We start from the raw sequence: 20754 nt of genomic DNA, 5'->3' as shown, positions 1-20754 counted from the left end.
TTTGGCTCTGTTGACTAATGAGTTTGCCGACCACTGGCCTAGGAGGTTGGCTGACCAGCTGCCAGAGCATCACATCTGCATTATGTGAACTTCTCCTCGGTGTGCGTGTCAGCAGGCCTGATGCACAGGGACCTGGGGCCCCATGTGTACAAGAACAGCCATGTCACAGTTTCGTGTGTCTGCCTAAATTTGATCTGAGACTTGCTTTCATTCTCACGAACCACCTAATGGCAAGGTCAGAAGGGCGGGGCCTACAGCTCTCCCTTGTAACCACTGGGGGTCACTGATGCTGTCAACACAGAGAGACAGTTCTGAAGAGCCAAGTGGACGGGCCAGCACACAACAAACGGGCTAGACCGTGTTGTCTAATAAGGGACAACTAGTCTAATATTCCAGAAAAAGACTGTCATTGACATGGCCGTTTCCCTTAAAGAAGCCGATAATATTGTGCACATGAGCAATGTTTTTCTTAATCTCATGAGGGACACAAGAACAGGATCAGATTTATAATCTACTTTAGAGTTTAGAATCTCCTTCCATAGAAAACGCTGTTTTGAAGTGGTAGGTGTCTCTGTCTTTTTCTGCCTTTCTCTTGAGGCAGGAAGATACCTATTAGGAATGATTTCCCAAACTCCTCTGCAGTCGGAGTCCACACGTGAAAGCAGGCCTGAGTGTTGGGAGCCACGCACCTGGAGCAGTTGGTGATCTCCATGCGGGGGCCCGTGCACTGCCAGCCGCCACACTGGGGGGCCGGGCTGTCGCAAGCGCGGGTGCGACAGAGGCAGGTTCCCACGGCGCTGCCATCTGTGTGCGTGCAGGGCGTCCACTGGGACCACGCACCAAAGTGCCCATCCACAGTGAGGTTCCTCGTCTAGGAAGCAGATACAAGAAGGATGTCAGAAAGGGTTAAGGCTGTAAACATAAAGAAAAAATGAAAAGACTCTCACAAGACAATCAGAACCCACTTAGAATATTTTATATTATAATAAAAATGGATGAACGGGGGAATAATTCAAAGTAAAGCATCAGAAGTCATTGGTGAGGATGATGGTGGAGACAGTGGGGGAGGGGAAAGAAGGCAGAAGAGGAAAAGAAGGAAATGGGGGAGGAAAAGAAGAGAGAAGGAGCAGGAGGAGGGGAGGGAATTTGCAGGGTGCTAATAGCTTGACCATCAGATGATGGCAGAATTATCCACTAACATGAGAAGGCCAAGGAACAAGAAGAATTGGGGCGAAAAACCACAGATGTACAATTCTGTTGCATTTTTATATAGATTAGTCCCCTGGCTGGGGCGTAGCCTGTTCAAGGGCATGGCTTCTAGTGTCCACACCACCCTGGCATGGATGCCTCCTCTCCCCAGGAGGCACAAAGGATGGGGACAGTATTCACACATAAAGTCCAGGTAGATTCTTGTTAGGCAACATTACAGGCCATGCAGGACATATGTACATATTTTTTGAATCATGCTAGATATGTTGATTTAGATCTTGCTCAAGCACTTCAAACCCATTAAACTGAGAACAATGTTTTAATTACATTTACATAAACAAACAGAACTTTAGTCAATAGTTAGTCAACTATTGCCCTATGTCCTGGACAACAGAAATCTATTAACATTTTTAAATAGGGATTGTGAGGTGGAAAAATGGGTCTTAAGTTGCTAAGTGCCTGGGAAGGTTCTGGGGTTCCATTGGCAACTTGAACTCTCTGGAGAGCAGAGGTTCTAAGCAGCAAATGGCAGCCTGTGCCTGAGGCGTGGCTGGAAAACTAACTCAGCTATTTGTCCAAGGCTTGTGAAGACTTACAAGGTGGCTTCCCCAGAGGGTGTGGTATCAATCTCAGCACGTTCATCACCCCTCTAACCGTGAGCTCCATGGAACAGGACCTCTCATTATTCAACTGGATATAAGATGCACTGGTCTCATTTAAAAATCCCTCAGCTTATAAAGCTTAATTTCATTTGGGCTAAATATATGTAGATGTACTTCGTTGATTATAAGATTTTATGTATGTTTACATCTCTGAAATCATCTGGCATGTTGCAATCCATGGAAGCATTTTTTCCCTTATAAAATAGTAGTATACTTCACGACCAATGACATATCAGAAATGATGAAATATGGTAGATTTGGTGAGTAAAATTAAGCCTTCCTTCCATTTCAGTCAAAACTAAAAAATAACATAGAAGCAAATTGCATTTTTAATAGACTTTCAAAATACCTCTCTAAGACTGCTCTAAATAAATGTTAATAATTTTCATCTAGTTCATTTCTTTCTAAGAAATAGATTGTTAGAAAAGAATACATAATTAAAATAGTAGTTGGGTTAATCAAAACTTCTCATTTTCTACATGGTAGCCTTCATATATGAGAAAATACATTGTTTTATTTCCTGATTATTGTTCAATGACATAATTTATTCTCTGTTGTTAGATGCTTTTCATATTGTTAACTTATTAAAGTGTATCTTGAATATAACATATTATATAGGGTGAGATAATAGGGATGGTTTTGTATAAGAAAATCACCTCAAACAAGAAAAAAAAAAAAGGACCTTGTTATGTTTTTTCTGGACAGTGAATCGGCGATTACATCTCAACTATAATTTTACAGCAGAGAAGGTGGAGGGATAGCTCTAACCCCAGGGCAGATCCACATCACCCTCTTCCTTTCCGGAGTTTATAACAAAAACGTTCCTCTCAGTAGCACTGACAACTTTAGTAACAACCCTCTGGTCATTTCTTAAATATTGGGTCAACTCCATTTCTTTTTATGTTGTTGTTTTCAATTGATTTCAGAGAGAGGAAGGGAGAGGGAGAGAGAGAGAGAGAGAGAGAGAGAGAGAGAGAGAGAGAGAGAGAGAGAGAGAGACATCAATGATGAGAGAGAATCATTGATAGGCTGCCTCCTGCACTCCCCCTACTGGGGATATCAAGCTCACAACCTAGGCATGTGACCTGATTGGGAATGGAAATATGATCTGGTTCATGAGTCCACACACAATTACTGAGCCACACCAGCTGGGCTCATCTCTGTTTTCCTACTGTAGAAATATACCGGACACATATTTGTCATAAACCAAGTGGCAGCATGTGTATTTTCCATTACATAAGTAAGCATGCCTCAGATATTCAATAAAACAACCATGGGTCCCAGACCGACGGCCTCAATACTTAAGAAGAACTGCTATTGCCCTTGCCTGTTCTGCTCAGTGGTTAGAGCATTGGCCCTCAGACTGTAGGATATGTGTTTGATTCTGGTCAAGGGCATATACCTCGATTGCAGGCTCAATCCCTGGCCCCAATTTGGGCTAGTGTGGGAGGCAACCAATCGATTTGTCTCTCTCGTGTCAGTGGTTCTCTCTTTTTGTCTCTCCCCCTCCCGTCCGCTCTCTCTTAAAAAAAAAAAAAGAAAAATCAATGGAAAAAAGTATCCTGTGGTCAGGATTAACAACAACAAAAGAACTGCTATCTATCATTAAAATGTCACGGTCAAATATCTAGAAGAAGGTGTGCTGATTCTTCTAAAGTGCACATAGTACATTAGAATGGCATTTCAGAGAATCCACGTCATTTTCTCTGGCCCTGGCTGGGTGGCTCAGTTGGTTGGAGCACCGTCTCAAGTACCAGAAGGTCCCAGGTTCGACTCCTGGTCAGGGTACATAGCTAGGTTGCAGGTTTGATGCCTAATGGTGGTGCTTATGGGAGGCAATAGATCAATGTTTCTCCCTCACATTGATGTTTCTCTCTCTCTCCCTCTCTTTCTCTCTCTCTCTCAAATCAATAAAAACATAACCTCAGTGAGGATTAAAAAAAAAGGAAGGTGAACACCATTGTGCTTCTTGAGAGTTGTTCAGAAATGAAAAGGGACTTATTTCAAGAAACACTGCAGAAAAATTTGCTTCTAAAGTCAGAGATCTGAAGCTATCACCCAAAGGACTATCAGCTAACCCCCTTGCAAAGATTTGCTTGAAGCCCAGATGAGGTTATACATCCATCTCGTGCCAACACTTGAGGAAGGACACTGGTTTTCATAGCCCTGGCCTTGGACATGTCACTCTGTCTGTTTTCCCACTTACAAATGGAAGGATGGTCTTAATGCACACAGGTTTAGATAAGAGAATTAGCAAGTTCCTTGACAGAATGCAGACCCAAAGTTCACAGGCCTCAGGCAGTTCTGTACTGAAGCAACAGCACTGGTTTCAAATAATGAATGTGGTGCTTCCCTTCTCAGCTCTGTCTCACAGAGGAATGCCGGAGCTGACAGTCACAGAGAACAGCGGCTACATGACAGCAAAGTAACTTAGTAAATTTGCAAACGTGTGCAAGCTAATAGCTGTTAATCATATTCCCTGAGAGAGAAAAATGATAAATAAAAAAACAAAACAGCTGGTTCTTAGAAGTGAGGACCAAATAAATATATTGGCAATAGAAAATGTGGAATCGGTTTTCGTGGATTCAGAGTCTGACTCCAAATGCAAGTGAGCTGCTCTTCGTTCTGCAGAATTCACTGTGGGAATGTACATTAGGCTGTCTCTCCCAGACCTTGCTGTGACCCTGAGCAGGATCTACAAGACTGTCCCACATGGGGCTCCATGGTAATAGCCTTTAGTTCATTCTTTTAAAAGCTCTACTTATCTTGGCTTCTGGAACTATAGCTCCCCAGGGAAATTGATGGGTGTGGAAGGTACTATTTTATTAATGCTACAAAGGGTACAATGGTTCACACCAAACTCTGAAGATAAAAATCCAAGACTAAAACAGAGATATTACACCCCATTTTTCAAACCAGCACTGTTTCCTCTAAGATACTTCTCTTCAAAACAGACAAAAAGCTTATGCCAGTATCTCCACATGGCTCTCGTGCAAGGGAAGAGCTGAATAAGTTAAGAGAGCACAGACAGGGTGTGCAGGTAAGGTTCTAAGATAAAAATGCATGGGCGTCATTAAAGGGCTGGTTAGTGACTAAGGACAGCAGGGTGACTGAGGACAGGGTGCTCAGAGGCCCGAGAGCACAGACACTTACAGGACAGGTGGAGAGGGGCTGCTCCCACTGAGTCATGCTCAGGCTCTCCTCCAGACTGGTGCACTTCTTCATCACCACATCCCAGCCACAGTAAGGGTCCTGGGCCCCGATGCAGGCACTGCAAACACACACCCAAGGATCAACAGAGAGGCAGCTTAACTAAACAAAGATGCAGACTAAGGCAAGCCTAACTCTTCTAACTTGACATGGGAACTAGTTATGTAAAACAATGTTTCAGTCTGCACATGAGAGAACATAGCTATCTGTACACACTTGCAAGTATCCACCTAAAATTAAATAACCGATTTTCATCGAAACACCTATATATTTTTTTCTAAGATAGAGGGCAGACAACTAAATGACTATCTGCACCAATGTGAGTCTTTTGGTGTTATCAACAGAGCTAAAGCTGGAATTTTGCAATGCTCAAAAACACTAGTTGTTATTATCACCACCACCACCATTACCATGACCACCAGCATCTCCTTAATAATAGGTATTCTTTGTTGAAATCATACTGTGATATGTCAAATTATCCCATTTAGACACAAATAACTTTTATAGGGAAGTATTATTGTTATCATTTTTATGATCACCATAATCATCATCACCACCACTATCTTTATCATCATCACTATCATCAACACCTTAGTAAAAGATATTATTTGTTGAACAGCTATTGTGGTATAAGAGGTTCTTATATCATTTAGACACCTAAAAAACTCCAACAAGGGAAGTATAGATGACACAATGAAGAAAACAGACACAAAGTTTATAAAATTGGCCCAAAGACAAGCAAATACACCCCAAACCCTGCAATGTGGTTAGTTCAAATTTAATGAGTATGTCTTCCTTTTCAGTACTATGGCTTAAAATATATACAACATATCAGTTTAATAATAGTTTAATATAGCTGTCTATAATATTCTACATATTATTCAGAAGTATTTTAGACAGTGGATATTTTATTTTAGCTTTGCTCCAATGACAGAGTTCATGTACAACCTGGGCATTATCGGATGAAGATTTGGATCCCTACGTTAGAAACACAATAGAAGGTAAATGTGGAGATGGAGGAAGCCAACAGAGATAACAGTGATACAGACAAAGTTATAGAGAAGATCACCCCACAGGCAAGCAGGGCATTGAACACCTGGGCATTCTCTTTCTGAAGGGCCAAGAGGTCAGATATGGAAAAAATGGACGTGAGGAAAGCAAGGTGAGTACAGCACGAAGTCTAATTTCTTTATAGAGTTAAGGGAGAATGTTATACAGGTAGTACAAATAATAATGTGGTTAATATTAATGATATAAAATAACACTAATACATCAAATATCTTAACCACATATAAAGCAGTTTTAAGAACCTTATCTCTATTAGCTCATTTAACACTCACAGAACTTACAAATATAATATCTCAATTAATTACTACATTTATTCCCACTTTAAAAAGAAGAAATTGAAGCAGAGAAAGACAAAGTCCCATGGCTGGGTTAAGATATGTCTAAAGGCAATAAATCAATCAACAGAGTTATGAAATTATTATTTAACTTACTATACAATTATTATTTATTAACCACCTAAAAAGTTCAAACAGAAATGGTTAAAATTGGTGCTTGTCAGAGTTGGACAAAGCTGAGGTGGGAAGGTGACAATGACCTGACACCATAACCTCAACAGAATTTTCTGATAAGTGGCAGTTTTGCTGTTTGCTAATTTGAGTAAGAGGAAATGGGTATATTCATTAAAATCTTTTCACTGTGTTTCTGAAAAACTGGATCTAATTAATGAATATGATCGCTTTGCATATTAGATTAAGTATGGATAACGTTCTCTGGATTACTTTTGTCACACTGCCGTTGTATTGGTTTGTTTTTGGTATTAAGAATTTTTGCCACATTAACAAAATGCGTTTATTAAGCACGGGATATTAAAAGTATTTCAGTGATTCATTCATTCAGCTCCTACTTCAGAGCACTTGCTAGGAAAGAACTAGACTTTGAAGGCAGTGAGTATGCTGTGGCAAAAACAGGCATAGTCACTGTACCTGGAGAACTTACCTTTTAGTTAAGGGGAACAAACATTAAACAATTATGCGATAAATACCACAGCCAGTTGCAAAACAACAACAACAACAAAAAAAAACACACATACAGGAAAACAAAGTCAAACTGATCTTGTACATGTGCCCTGCTCCTTAGGAAACTGAGCAAAACTGCTGGCTGCCTAATGCAGAGCTAAGGAGAGCTAAGAGCCTACACTACTGGAAGGACTATGGGATATTTTTAGTACACCTTCTTCTTAGAAACATATTCTCCATTGTAATAACAATCTGTAATATCATATGATTAAGTAATATAAATAATTTATGAATACATTAACATTTTGGCCAAAGAGGAAAAGAAAAAAAAATTCAAGCAACCCAACCATGGTTGTAGGGGAAGAGAGTGGGCATAGCAGAGGCAGGGGCAGCCCGTGGCATCTCTACAAGATGGCACTTATATTTTATTTGCTTTTATTGTCCACCTGGGTCAAAATATATGTTTATATCATTGCCAGAGGTGGATTTGCAATGAAGCCAAAGCAGCTTTACTTCCTGAAGTTTTTACTTCTTCAGTTCATGAGGCCCTTTAAGGCACTGCAATTAAACCAAGTCATTTTGCACTTATAATTTGATATACTTTTCTTTAGTGAGAACCGTCCCCAAATGGTATAAGCTTCAGGCTCCACAACACCCATGTTTCTCCCTATTACAGAACATTAGCGTGACTTCTGTTTCTGAATCCACAAGTCAAGCGCACCTTCTACGTATTTTATCCATTCCTTTTCCACCCTCCCCCGGACTCGGGGATTTACTGTGACTTTGCTGGAAGATACTGGGTTCCAGCCCCAGTCCACCTTAGACTCCTTTACAAGGCGCTCTTCATAATCATAATGAGCATGGTGATGAATGTACTTTGTCTTTCCTCCTTCTACTTTTTAAAGAGTTGTAATGTTGACATACACATAATGTGTTCCTTTTTCCAATTACTATCACGTCACAGATGTCTTCAAAGTCATTGTTTAATGGCTTCAGAATAAGCCACTGAGCAAATAATCAACTGAATACGTATATCATAACTTGTTGATTCATTCCCTCACTATTGGAAATTTGGAACTGGAACACTGGGAGTGATTCCAAGACAACTGTTAAAGTAATTGGACAGGGATGTCAGGCTCAGAGATTAGGTCCTCATGTAGTCCATTCGAGATCAGCTGTAATGATAAATTGAGCTGGGGATAAACTCTAAGGTAACTCCAAGGCCCGTTGGCTCAAAGCAACAATAGATATTCTGGAGATTTTATTTATGCCAGAATTTCTCATTAGATTCTGAGCCCCATGACAAGGTCAGGGCTGCCTCATTTGTCATCATCCACTCAGGGCCTGGCTTGGTGCTTGGCACATATTAAGTTCAATAAATATACTAGCAATGAGTTAACTAAGGAAAATGGACAGTCTTTAGAGGCCACACCAACGCCAACACAAACAAAAACTCAAGACATGGAGATTTGGGAAATATTAAATTCATATGAAAGGGAGAATAGTTTGTAAAATGAGTACATGTCAAAACGTCTTTCTGAATGCTTATGTGATTCATACCTGAATGGCCAAGGTTGTCTTGCTGGGGACACTGTGGGGATCCTGCAATTTCTTTCTGTAAATCTATATTTCTCCCATAAGGCAGATGCAGTCTTAGAGAATACGTAATTAATAACAGTGCCAACCAATTAACTCCACCTTTTAAAAATTTCCCCTTTCAAGCAATAAATGTCTTAATTTCCATACTAATTTTCTTAATAATGAGGTATTAATTTCTTTAACTAAATGATAACTAGTACAGGTTGACTGAATTAAGAAAGACTAGATACCCATTCTCCAATAGAGCCAAGCTCGTTATTTTAATGGTTTCATACACACACACACACACACACACACACACACACACCCCAGTTTTATGAAGCAAAATTTAAAAGGCTTGTGTCCTCTGTTTTATTTATAGGCTATGATTCTTCCAGTTTTCGGCTTTGCTCCTCTTCCCAGTTAGTTTTTATAATAAAGCACAAACAAAACAAAACAAACACCTCAGGCCCAAGGGTTTCCAATCTTTTGGCTAATGTTTCATATCACTACTCTTTTCTGTAAAGGGGTTTGACTGCTCCACAAGAACTGAGGTTTTCTCGTTAGGTTATAAAGTAAATAGCAGGTCAGGGCGCATGCCCAGGCTGCAGGCTCAATCCCTAATGGGGGGCGTGCAGGAGGCAGCCGATCAGTGATTCTCTCTCATCATTAATTTCTCTCTCCCTCTTTCTCTCCCTCTCCCTCTCCCTTTCACTTCCTCTCTGAAATCAATAATAAAAAAATATTTTTTTTAAAAAGTAAATAGCAGAGAGGAAAGAGGCAGCGAACCAAAGATGAAGCCTAGGCCACAGGTGCAGCAACTCCCAGCTCTGAACCTGGGCTTCATGTCACTAGAGCCACGTGACCTTGAGTAGGACACCAAAAATCGAAGCCACTATTTCTTCATTTGAAAAATGGAGATAATATAGGACTTTACACTCAGGGTATATGATTGACATGATAAAATGATCAAGTGGTGATAAAATCCAGCATGATGCCAAACATATAAAAGTTGTGGAATTGTATGAATTGTTATCAATTATACATGTTCATCAAACTAGGCATTGCCTTTGAAGAAAAGGTATTCTAAGAAATGAAAAATGGAAATACGATTACTTAAGCTCAATTTTTCTTCCTAAACACTTCAAAATTCATTAATAAAATTGAGTTTCTAGTAGCAGCTAAAATGACTTACTAGTACATTCTACTACAGAAAGTTTATTTAAAGAAGAGATCAGTAACCTCCTGTTACTCAATTGTTATTCTGTTCCTATTTTGTATAATTCCCTAGGCATATTTCTGAAAAATCCACATTGCTTTTGTCAAAAAAAAAAAAAAAAATTCCCCCACATAATTCATATAAGGAAAATCTGGTCACATAGATATTAGTTTCTTAAAAATTGATTATTTTCCCCAGTTAATTTTCACTAGGGAGATTTTTCTGTCTTTCTATAGGAGGATGGCAGAGAAACATTGGAAAGAATCCAAAGAAACTCTTGAGTTAAAATGAAGATTTTCTTTTCTCAAGTGGAATTGCTAAGGGTCAGACCCAAACTACCCCCCACTGAGAGTGGGCACACAGAGACCGCAGTCCATCGATCTACAGTGAAGTCACAGTCTCTCTCTGCTTTCCTCTGAGCGAGTGGACGAGTAACCAGCAGGGAGACAGCTCTGGATGTAACAGTAAAATCTTCCCTCTGCAGGAGCCTGATGATGACAGACAAGTGGCCTTAATTTCCTTGACAGAAAGAGGAGCTGCGAACTGCTCCCTGGCCACAGTGCCTGGTGGCAGCCGCTCCTGTGGATTCATGACCAGACTTGAAGGGCAGTCGTGGAAGAGGCGCGAGAGGGCACGATGAGGCCTGGCTTCCGGGATCTGATGCAGGACTTGGCTTCCTTACCTACAAGGAGCTGAGCACCGGGAACCCAAGTCCAATGAAGGCAAGCACCATGAGAGGGTGAATGGCCTCATGCTTTGCAAGCCACGAAGTCCCACTCTGGCACCAGAAACACCTGACATGCAGCACAGCCCTGTGTCTTTGGGCACAGTAATCTGGGTCACTCCCCCGAAGAAGTCCATGTTGGATCTCAGAGCTCATGGGGATGGAGTTGCCAGACTGGTGCCCTTCTAATGCATTCTGATGTGTGACGTGTCTGTTAGCAAGACCCCACCTCTCCCTGTCTGTCCCCCACGGAGTCATCAGCAACCGGCAGGAGAATCCCCGGCTTCAATTAGTCCGGCAGGGAACACAAATCCAAAAAAAGTTTTAAGCAATCACTGGTTAATGTTAGGAAAATGGTGCTCTATAAAAGATAGTTGGTAATAAATATCACCATCCGGTATGAACGCTCGCAATAGCATTGTTGTTAGCTAGAAGGTCCCTAATGTTATTTCTCAACACTCTTATTACCAAGGAAGGGATGATAGTACAGACTTCATTTTCTAGAATCATCCAGAAGGAGATATTGCAATACATAAAACCTTCCTTCTGCACTTTGCAGAGTGCTTTAGATTTTCCACTCGGCACATTATTCCATTTTATTCTACAGTAATTTGCATGCTAGGTAAGAAAGTGGGGTGTAAAATGCCGTAGTGACCAGATCAAGAAACAGCATGTGCAGGTCTGTAATGTCACTCCCAGCCTCTGAGCCCAAAGCTAGTGCCACTGGGTGCCTGGTTTGAGAAACAATGACCTGTGTATGGTGCTTGTGAGTGATTAATCTAAACATCCACTTCTACACCAAGGCTGCACTGATGCCTTGTTTTGGGGACTGGTATTAATAAGAGCCCTGATCCCTATGGACATTGAAGGTTATGATTTCCCCACAGCCAATCTTGCCTCAGGTGCCAGAGCACTTATGCAGTATTCCAACATTACAGGGCTGGTCAAATGTAGGGGGTACACAGAAGCTTGCAGCTTCCCAAGCACATGGGCCTGCGTTTTCACAAACTGAGCTTCAAATAGCACTGGGTCAATAGTGGATACCACATGGTGGGTGAGCAGACTGGCCGAGGCAGTGAGGAAAGGTGTGTTGGTACATGGGTTCCCCGAGCCTGTAGAAATTCCCTTCTCTTTCCCTCCTCCCAGCAGGCTGGGTAAATCTGGAGCCTCAGGAGAGGGACAGCATCCCAAGACAGCGAGTGCCCAGGACAGAACCGTGAAGACTGCCCAGAAAGGGGGTGCCATTGCCACTTAGGGGGAATTAACTTTGGGTTAAGAGGACACATACTTCATATTGCTCTGATCCATATATTCTAACATATATAGAGAGAATGTGTACATGCACACACATGCACATACACACATGCACTACACAAATAAAATTAAACTTGTGCCAAATTAATGCAGGAACGCCAATGACCAGCATTATCACTGAGTGTTCTAAGGCGCTGAATAATTTGTTGTAGCCCTGACCGTTGCTTGCTGATGCAATAATATGGCTCCTCCTCCGCAGACACTGGTGGGTTATGTTCATCACAGTAAATCCGTTTTCTTCAAAACCCTCTGCATCCTGGGAGTCAGGACACAGGGACGTTTAGGCCCGGCTGCCGTTCAGCCCCAGGGAATGTGAAGGCCTCTGGCTCCTGGGCCCTCTCTCTGGTGGCATGGCTACGGGGGCATCGCGTGCAGGATGGACCTGGGGCTGCCCTACCTGCGCGTGCGGTGGAACGGGCACCTCTTCAGCGGGATCCTGGCCACGTGCTCCCGCAGGCCCACGAACAGGACACTCTGGCTGTGCAGGATCTGCAGGCTCCGGATGGGCTCCCTCCGCCTCTCCGGGAAGAGCTCGATCTCTTCCAGCACACAGCTCCCCGAGGTCGCAGTCAGCGGGGCCCGCACCTTCTTAATGGTGCCATAATCTGCAAAGGCAACAGGGAAGGGAGGACAGAAGGTCAGCGGGCCTCCCAGCCTGGCTGCTCAGAGAATCGTCTGAGGAGCTTTGAAAATGCAGTTGCTGGGCCCCAACCCAGACCTAGTCAATCAGCCGCACTGGGTGTGGCCCGGGGGCCAGGCCTTTTTACAGCTCTCAGCAGACCTACCCTGCAGCCAGGGAAGAGAACACTCAGCTACCATCTGCCTCGTCCTGCAGCAAGTCTGGAGACCACCCACCCCCTGCGGACCATCAGGTGACAGAAATTCTAAGGGACAATCTTGGATTTCCAGTGTCAGAGGTCCTGACTTTGCCACCCCAGGAAGGCAGATGCCAGGCCATGGGCAACTGCAAATCCGCAGGACAGTGAAGGGCCCCTTTTCCATCCTGCCCTGCTCTGTCCCCTTCCTCCCAGTTTACATCAACCCCTTCCTCTTTAGCTCTGATGTTCTTCTTGGGGATGCTTTTCTTGGTCTCAACTCCCCAAAGTCTTCTAACCTGTACGATAAACATCCATTGCCAACCTGGACCCTGCAGTTACATCTGCAGTTTTTCTGCTCACCACATGTGTCTGCTCCTTATTTTTAAGCACTGCCCAAGGATGAGTGTCCCTGACCACGTAGACTCCCCAGATTGGCTGTGAGGGGCACGGAAGAAGGGCCTTTCAGCCACTGAGGGGTCAATGCCATGTGTCAGGGACACAGACTTAAAACACATGCTGTTGTCCCTGGGGCTAGGCCCCTGCAATCAGCCTGCAAACTCAGTGCGTGAACCCAACCCTCTAGAAGCACCTCCTCGACATGTCATCAATTCCTCAAGTCATCCTGAAGGCACTGACTGAACAAAACCCATCAGGGTCCAAGGTTTCCAGCATTCTTATTCTGCACACAGAAAATGAGGCTAAGAAGCGACCGAAAAACAAAAGTAAATCATAACCCTTTGGCTCCAAGGCCTCCTGTCAATCATTCATCTTGGAAGGCTCTGGACAGAAAATAACTTCCAGTTTTTTGTTTTCGTGAAAGTCCTTAGAGATGTTTACTTTTACAGAGAAAAGATGTTTACATTTAAAGGCAAAATACTTATGCAGACATATGTTGTCCTGAATTTATTTAAAAATGGCTATCTGAAATATCTCCTTTGAACATGTATTATGAACTGACTACAAAACAATGCATGCACCATTAGTAAACTATTACTTAATTTTATTTTAAGCTAGCTGGTTAAATGTGTTTGAGAAAGTTCAAGCATAAAAAGCATAATTCTGCTGTATGCTGGGATGATGAAAAACATAGTATCTGTCTTTGCGCGGCAGGGGTTGGGGGGGGATATGTGTTTGTGAGCAGAGAGAAAGAGAGGGGGGTGGGGGATGGAGGGAGGCGGCAGTCTGTGGAACAGGCAGGCAGATGTTGTAATAAATACACCGTACACAGATTTAAGTGTTGAAGACAATTTGTATGACTTTACTGTGCAAGTCAAGTTAATTTTGACTTGGAAATCACAGTTCCTAGCTGACGGGGAATCCGCCTTCACTGACTCAGGGTCTTCCTGCCCGGCATAGTGCAAAGCATGAATAAACACAAGGCATCGAGGCAGTGACCGGGACAAGGTGGGAGTTTCAGGAAGGTGAGTGAGCAGCGATGTTTCAGCCACAGCACCCTGAGAGGAGGTCCTCACCAGCAGAGGGAGGTGACAGCCTCTTGTGGAGCAGCGACAGGGACATCAGGAAACACTGACTGGGTGGCAGTGATGGCAAGGCTCCTGTGAGAGCTTACATAAGAGACTCTTGGGGCAAAACAGAGCATTTTATAGAAATGGAGGAGTGGGAAAGGACAAAGGAGAGGGGAGTCCAGCTGGTGAATCCTCATCTCCTGTCTGTTACTACACTATTTTCACGAGACACACAGCTTATAGAGCTAAATCCTATGCAACAGCTTAGCAAAGACCCCTTACTGCTTAACATGTATTTTTGGTAGATCATTAGAAACCTGCCTAAATAATTGTTCAAATGTCAGTACCCTGACATGCATTTCAAACTCCTAAGCAATTGCACGTAAAGATTTTTAAAAAGATCTTTAATAAAATGACTGCAAAGAAATAACCATCACAGATCAAAACTTTCCAGCATATTTTCTGCACACCGGGATCTGGTTTTGCGGCTGACCTGGATGTGACAACACCGCGGGGCTTAGAAGCACCTCAGAGAGTGGTGCTCAGTGTGGAACTAAGAGGTGGCCCACCTCCTCTGCCTCTGCTGGGTCTCCTCCTCCTCCTGAAGCATCTGATCCCATGAGGAGCCTCCTGAAGCCCCTCCCTCCCGTGGCACCAGAGTCAGCACATGTGGAACTCCCTTCCCCACAGCATTTGTGAAGCTCTTTTGGTTCCTTGAAGCCTTTCCTTCTGCCTTCTGCACTTTGTTCTCGCTCCATGGCCAGAACACTGTCACCTTAGCATAGAACACCTTTCTCACCTGGATGTCTCCAGAATACTGACTCTACTCCCCTCACCGAGTCTGGAGTGACCATCAGGGCACACGCGACCATGCCGTCTCCTGCCTCAGACCTTCTGCATGAGGTGCAGGCACCATCTGAGACATCCATGGGCCTTGCTGGGCCTGTGTGTTTCTTAACCTTTCACTCCCCTCCCCCTCACCATTCTGTGCTGGTCACCAGGGGGTGCTTGCAGCACAGCGAGCCTGCAATTGCCCTGGTCTCTGCACAGGCAGGTCCTTCACCTGAAGTGGCCTCCCAGCCACCCTGCTCTGAAGCCTGCTGTCCTTGTGTCCTAGTTCAGATGGCTGACAGTCTTCTCTGGCCCCTCCGCACACTCCCAGGCACGAGTTTCCTCCTGTGGTGCCCATAACACCCAAGTCAGGGCATTCTTCCACTGACTCGTCTTTCTATAAGGGGCATCTCCCATGGGCAGGGATGGGATCTTGTTCTTTCCATCTCAGGGGCCTGGTCTGGCGCCTGGCACATAATAGGTGCTCAACGTCCTTAAAGAATGATTAATCGTGAGTATATAGAAATTATTTAAAATTGAGATATAACAGACATATAACATTTTGTACAATGTGTTTAGGCGTGCAATGTGTTGATTTGATACATTTAGATATTGCAATGATTGCCATCCTTGTGTTAGTTAACATCTCCATCATGTCACACAATTTTACTAAATACAAATGGGTAATTTGAAACACAAAATAACCAAGGATTTTCAAAGAATTCCAAGGAATACAATTCTCCTTGAATAAATTAAATAAAGGAAAAGAAAGCCTGAGTAATTCTCCATTTCAGAGAAGAGTGGGTTTAAGGAGTGACATTTCTAAATCCCACAACACTAATGACACCACTATAGAAGTAGAAATTTAATCAGGGACTCTGGAGAGGATACTTAGAATCCCCACCAGCCAGCACCTTGACAGGTAGGTGGTGCATCAAACCTTCTATGCTCCATCAGGCTCCAGTCCATTGTCCTCCCCTCCTTACTCAACACAAGGCTGAAGCACACTTGCTCTGGACAAGGATGTGGCAAAGTCATTGTTTCTTTCTTGGCAGAAGGGCAGGGTCAGATCATGAAAGAGACCAATGATTTGCAAAACAATGGGACCTTCAGAGCACTTCATTTGTTGTTGTTTTGCTTTATAGCATTTATCACAGTTTAATTGCTAATTCACTTGCATTGTGACTTCTACACTTGACTTTAAGCTCCATGGGGGAGAGGAGAGGAGGGAAGGGAGGGGAGAGGAGGGGAGGGGAGAGGTGGAGAGGGAGAAGAGGGAAGGGGAGGGAAGGAGAGGGGAGGGGAGGGGAGGGAGATGTCAACTACTAAAAATGGTATGGACACATCTGAGAGTCATATATTTATAGTTTATCTCCCAAACTGAACACTATAAACATTCACTGGGAAAGAAACAGGGCTACAGCAGGATTTTGAAAACTGGTCAAAGCTGAGAAAACAAATGACCCTGAACTACCTTCAAATAGAAAGGTGTAGGTGATGGGATCTCTCATCAAACACAGCTGGAATAATCAACACGTTAAAGCTAATGCAAACAGGAATAAAAATCTAACAAATTGTTTCAAAATGAAGCTAACATGAAAAGAAAAGCACAGGTGGCTATCTTGATGTACACATCAAAAAATATAGACCACCTTCATTTTCTGCATTCACTCCCTTTTCTGAATCATTTACTTGGGACAATGAGTGATCTCATTGGTAGGGCCACCTCCAAGGCAAATCAAGTACCATCATTTTGTTTTCTAAACTACAATTTCAAATGGTCACAGGACATTAAAGTTGGAAGGGACCCACAAAAATATTTTGAATTTGGCAGGTGAGAAAAGCAAAGCCCAGAAAGGTTGAATTAGAAAGATCAGACTATTGGGCCAGAATTTAGGTCCTCTTCATATCAATCAAGGACTGGTTTCTGTACCTTCAGAGGCATTTTTGTTTTGAAAGCATATAAAGATAATATTCAATTCCTATAATGGTGAGTCTGTAATTGTATAGCTGATGACTTCCTAAAAGATCAGGTGGACTGATAAAACAGTGTACTCAATGGCAGTTGTTATTCAAGGCAAAGATTAAGCCATGATTTATAAACATGAGCTTATCTTATGGAATTCAAGACACAGATAATTAATGTATAAGTGCGGCCAAGCCCAGGACAGATCTGACTTCTCTATCAGGCTTGAGGCTCTCATTTCCATATGCTCAGGAAGCAAAAAAGAAATAATCTAATTTAAAAAATCTATTTCAATTCTATTAAAAAGAAAAAGAGGGAGGATTTAAGGTGGCAAAGATTTGTTTAAATGAAAATATTTACAATTAAAGTAAGAACCTTAAACTGCTAATTGCTGTATGTAATATAAGCTCTGTCTACTGTAAGCTCTAATGCACGTAATTCAGTTAGTGGTTGTTGAAAAGTAACCATATATATAAAAAAAGAAAGAAAAAGAAAATTAACCATATGTTTGACTTTGAGGAAAACTACCAATGTTCAGTTTGCCAACTAACATGAATTTAGTAGTTTTAATAAGGTTCTATTTTGCATCTTGATAGAGATGGTCAAGTATAAAAGTCTATATCATTTGGTATGAAAATATGCCTTATAATCAGATAGGGACTGTTATGGACACAAAATTCATATGTTGAAGTCCTAATTCCTAGTACCTCAGACTGTGACTGTACTTTGCTACAGGGCCTTCAACATAGTAATGAAAATAAAATTAGGTCATATGGGTTGTCCCTAATCCAATGTAACTGGTGTCTTTATAAGAAGAGGAAATTAGGATACAGACCTGTGTACCCACATGGAGGACACATTGACCTTGGTATTCCAGCCTCTAGACTGTGAAAAATACATTTCTGTTGTTTAATCCGCCCTGTATGTGGTACTTTGTTATCTTTGTTCTGGCAGCCCCAGCGAACTAGCATGGAGACTCCAAGTCAAGAGTAGGAAATATAAAAATAGATTTTGTCATCCAGATACTTGCTCAAGGCAATTTCAAAAACAGACTGTAAAGTATTTCCCCTATTTCTCTAAGGTATTATGACTCAATTCTAATGCAAGAGTATTATAAATAATGTCAGACTCAAATTTTTTACCTATTATGATCACAACCTAAAATTTACATTACTGATGAGTATTTTCAAATATTAACATTTCTTTTATTTGATGCCTATAAGCTATACATATGGTTACAGGGTAGAAAAGAACAGGAGATGATGCAGGACATGTAACATTGTGAAGAACTGATGCATTTTGATAAACATTATCCAATAACTCATATAGCTGATGCTATTGCTCACGACCTTTTGGCTAATGACTCTGGTGATCTTTAGGGCAAATTAAAGAGAACTAATGAACACTCAAGAATGAACTTTCAAGTATCTGAGGAAAAGGTCGCTGATCATAATGTATTTCTTTTTGGAGGATTTGTGGAATTTCAGTCTCACCAAAATTCAAGATTTTATGGAAAAAAAAATACTTTCGCAGGAAAGGAGGAGGGTAGGAAGGAAGGAGCGAGGGAGAAAAAAAAAAGAAATGTGGTCAACTCAATAAAATGTTTGCTATTGCTGTGAATTAAATAATGTTTATTTTTCATACTTGAATGAAAGACAGCCTTCCTTCATTCACTAAAGTTTAAAAAAATGAAACAATAAAGTGGAAGTCATTATACCCAATGTGTATAGTGAACCTGTACAATGAAAAAGATGCCAAAAATTTAACTTAAGAACAGCAGCCTGCAACAGTTCCAAAAACTCATAATAAATACATATTTTTTCTCTAAGGTGCAATAAAAATCTTAGAAGGTGGAGTGGCAACATACTTGATATATAGAATTTCTGTTGTTGTTTTATAAGAAAAGAAAGAAGTCATTCCAAGAAACAGAGAGCTGGTTCAGGAGAATGTGATATAAAGATATCGTGGTTATTGCAAAGCACTGGACAGTGAAATCTTTAATCTTGACTCCATTTTCCTCTTACTGTTTCTCTAAGTTTTGTCATGTTTGAAAGGAATGTTTATTACTCTGCTTTCCCCATGCTGAATCCAGTACCAAAATTAAAACTGAAGGGACAAGTGGCAATCCTGACACAGTGATCTGTGACAGGCTGGAGAATCCCTGCAGACACCAAGGCCACTAGCCTGGGAAGCGAATTTACCTTATTTCCACTTGTGCATCGGGCGCTGCTCCCAGACACTGTACCTGAGAGCCGTTCTTAGTGCTTGTCTCATTGACCCAGCCTACTGCCGCGGAAAAGGAAACCTTTTGTATTTGCATCCTTTGCTGTTCCAACCATTATCCATAAGGTAATGATGAAATGCCCTCTTCCACTCACTGGGCAGCATGTTGCCATAGCAACAGATCATTATATAAAGTTCATCAATTCAGCCAGTCATTACCCCAAAGTAGCAGACAGATAATATGCTATGAAAGTTCTTTCTTTTAACTTGTAATTGAGCAAGTGAATTAAATTGGTCTTGGCACCGGGAGCTCAGCATTACATTTATATAGGAAAAGAAAAAACAGGTCTTCTTGGATAGTGTATGACTGAAAAGATGATTTTAATTAACTCTGTTTATCAGATGCAACTAATGGCTTATTTCTTCCCAAAAGCATACGTTCGCCAGTTTAAACATCCTCGTCATAAATTACCTGCAACATTCTTTTACTTCAAGTATTATTTTAAGCCATTTTCCCACATCCTGACCCGTGGCATATAAGCTTCAAGGAGTCAGGCTCTGGAAGCCAAAGTCTGTCCTGTTCATTGTGGACTCACTGGAGTCGAGAAGGGTTCCTGGCACACAGGAGGTGCTCCCGTGAGCACATGGTTCAGTGTGTGGACCCTGGAGCCCGACGGCCCAGGTTAGACTCCCAGATCCAGGTGACTCACATCTCTGGGCCTTCTTCATCCTGAGGCCCAGCTCACAGGCCCAGGACCACACAGGGAGTTGATTCATCAGTGGGCTTGGATGGTGCCTGGCACACAGGGTCCACTATGTAAAAATGTGTTTTATTGTTTTCTTGCTACTTTTAGCTTATAGATAGATTATAAGCCCTACTCACATCTTGTACAACATGAGCAAGCTCCCTGCCCGTCAGCCCTGCACACATGAAACAGGAGGAGAGATGATTGCTCTATGAATGCTGCCTCTACTGCCTGCAGAACAAAACCTCAAAAGCGCCATTCAGTCTTCTAACTCATAAGCTGATGCTTATAGGAAATTTACCACCAAAGTTTCCTGAGAATAAAAACTATATTACATTTTAAACAAGAGTGCAATTAATAGAGTCCTTGGGGTATCTTTTCTAAAGCTCTCATCTAACCCCACAGCTTAAATCTAACTCTCATCATTCTGCTAAGGAGGCAATTCAAGTTTCTAGAAGGAAATTGCTTGGCTTAGATTTATTGTGTCTAAATTACAAAACAGCCACCCAGTTGGCAAATTTGGCAGCCCTTCCTGGACAGTCACCAGGCAGGAATACAGAGTCTAAATTACCCTCTCACCCCCAGCGGTGAAATTTATACTGCGTCTGATTCCATTAGGTGTGGACTGAGATGGTTGAGAAAAAGCTATACTAAGCACTTTTGTATTTTTGCAAAATTAATTTAAAAGAAAAAAAGAGCTTTTTACTCCATGGAATAAGAAAATTATTTTGTCATTTTTCTTAATTGCTACATTATACTAATTA

The 20754-nt window shown here is 42.0% G+C and overlaps 1 protein-coding gene across 1 annotated transcript in view; it reads right to left on the bottom strand.

Moving 5' to 3' along the window:
* Window positions 1–20754, bottom strand: part of SEMA5A (semaphorin 5A) — a 246985-nt gene that overhangs the window by 49661 nt on the left and 176570 nt on the right. The window contains exons 10-12 of the mRNA XM_008151651.3: window positions 12338–12545; window positions 5025–5142; window positions 690–871 (exon numbers count right to left, since the gene is read on the bottom strand). Coding sequence (XP_008149873.2) covers window positions 690–871; window positions 5025–5142; window positions 12338–12545 — 508 coding nt within the window. The remainder of the gene's footprint in view (window positions 1–689; window positions 872–5024; window positions 5143–12337; window positions 12546–20754) is intronic.

Source organism: Eptesicus fuscus, chromosome 4 (genome assembly GCF_027574615.1).
Source record: "Eptesicus fuscus isolate TK198812 chromosome 4, DD_ASM_mEF_20220401, whole genome shotgun sequence".
Classification (NCBI taxonomy): Eukaryota; Metazoa; Chordata; class Mammalia; order Chiroptera; family Vespertilionidae; genus Eptesicus; species Eptesicus fuscus.
The sequence above is the reverse complement of the archived record's forward strand: the minus strand, read 5'-3'. Positions and strand labels throughout refer to the sequence as shown.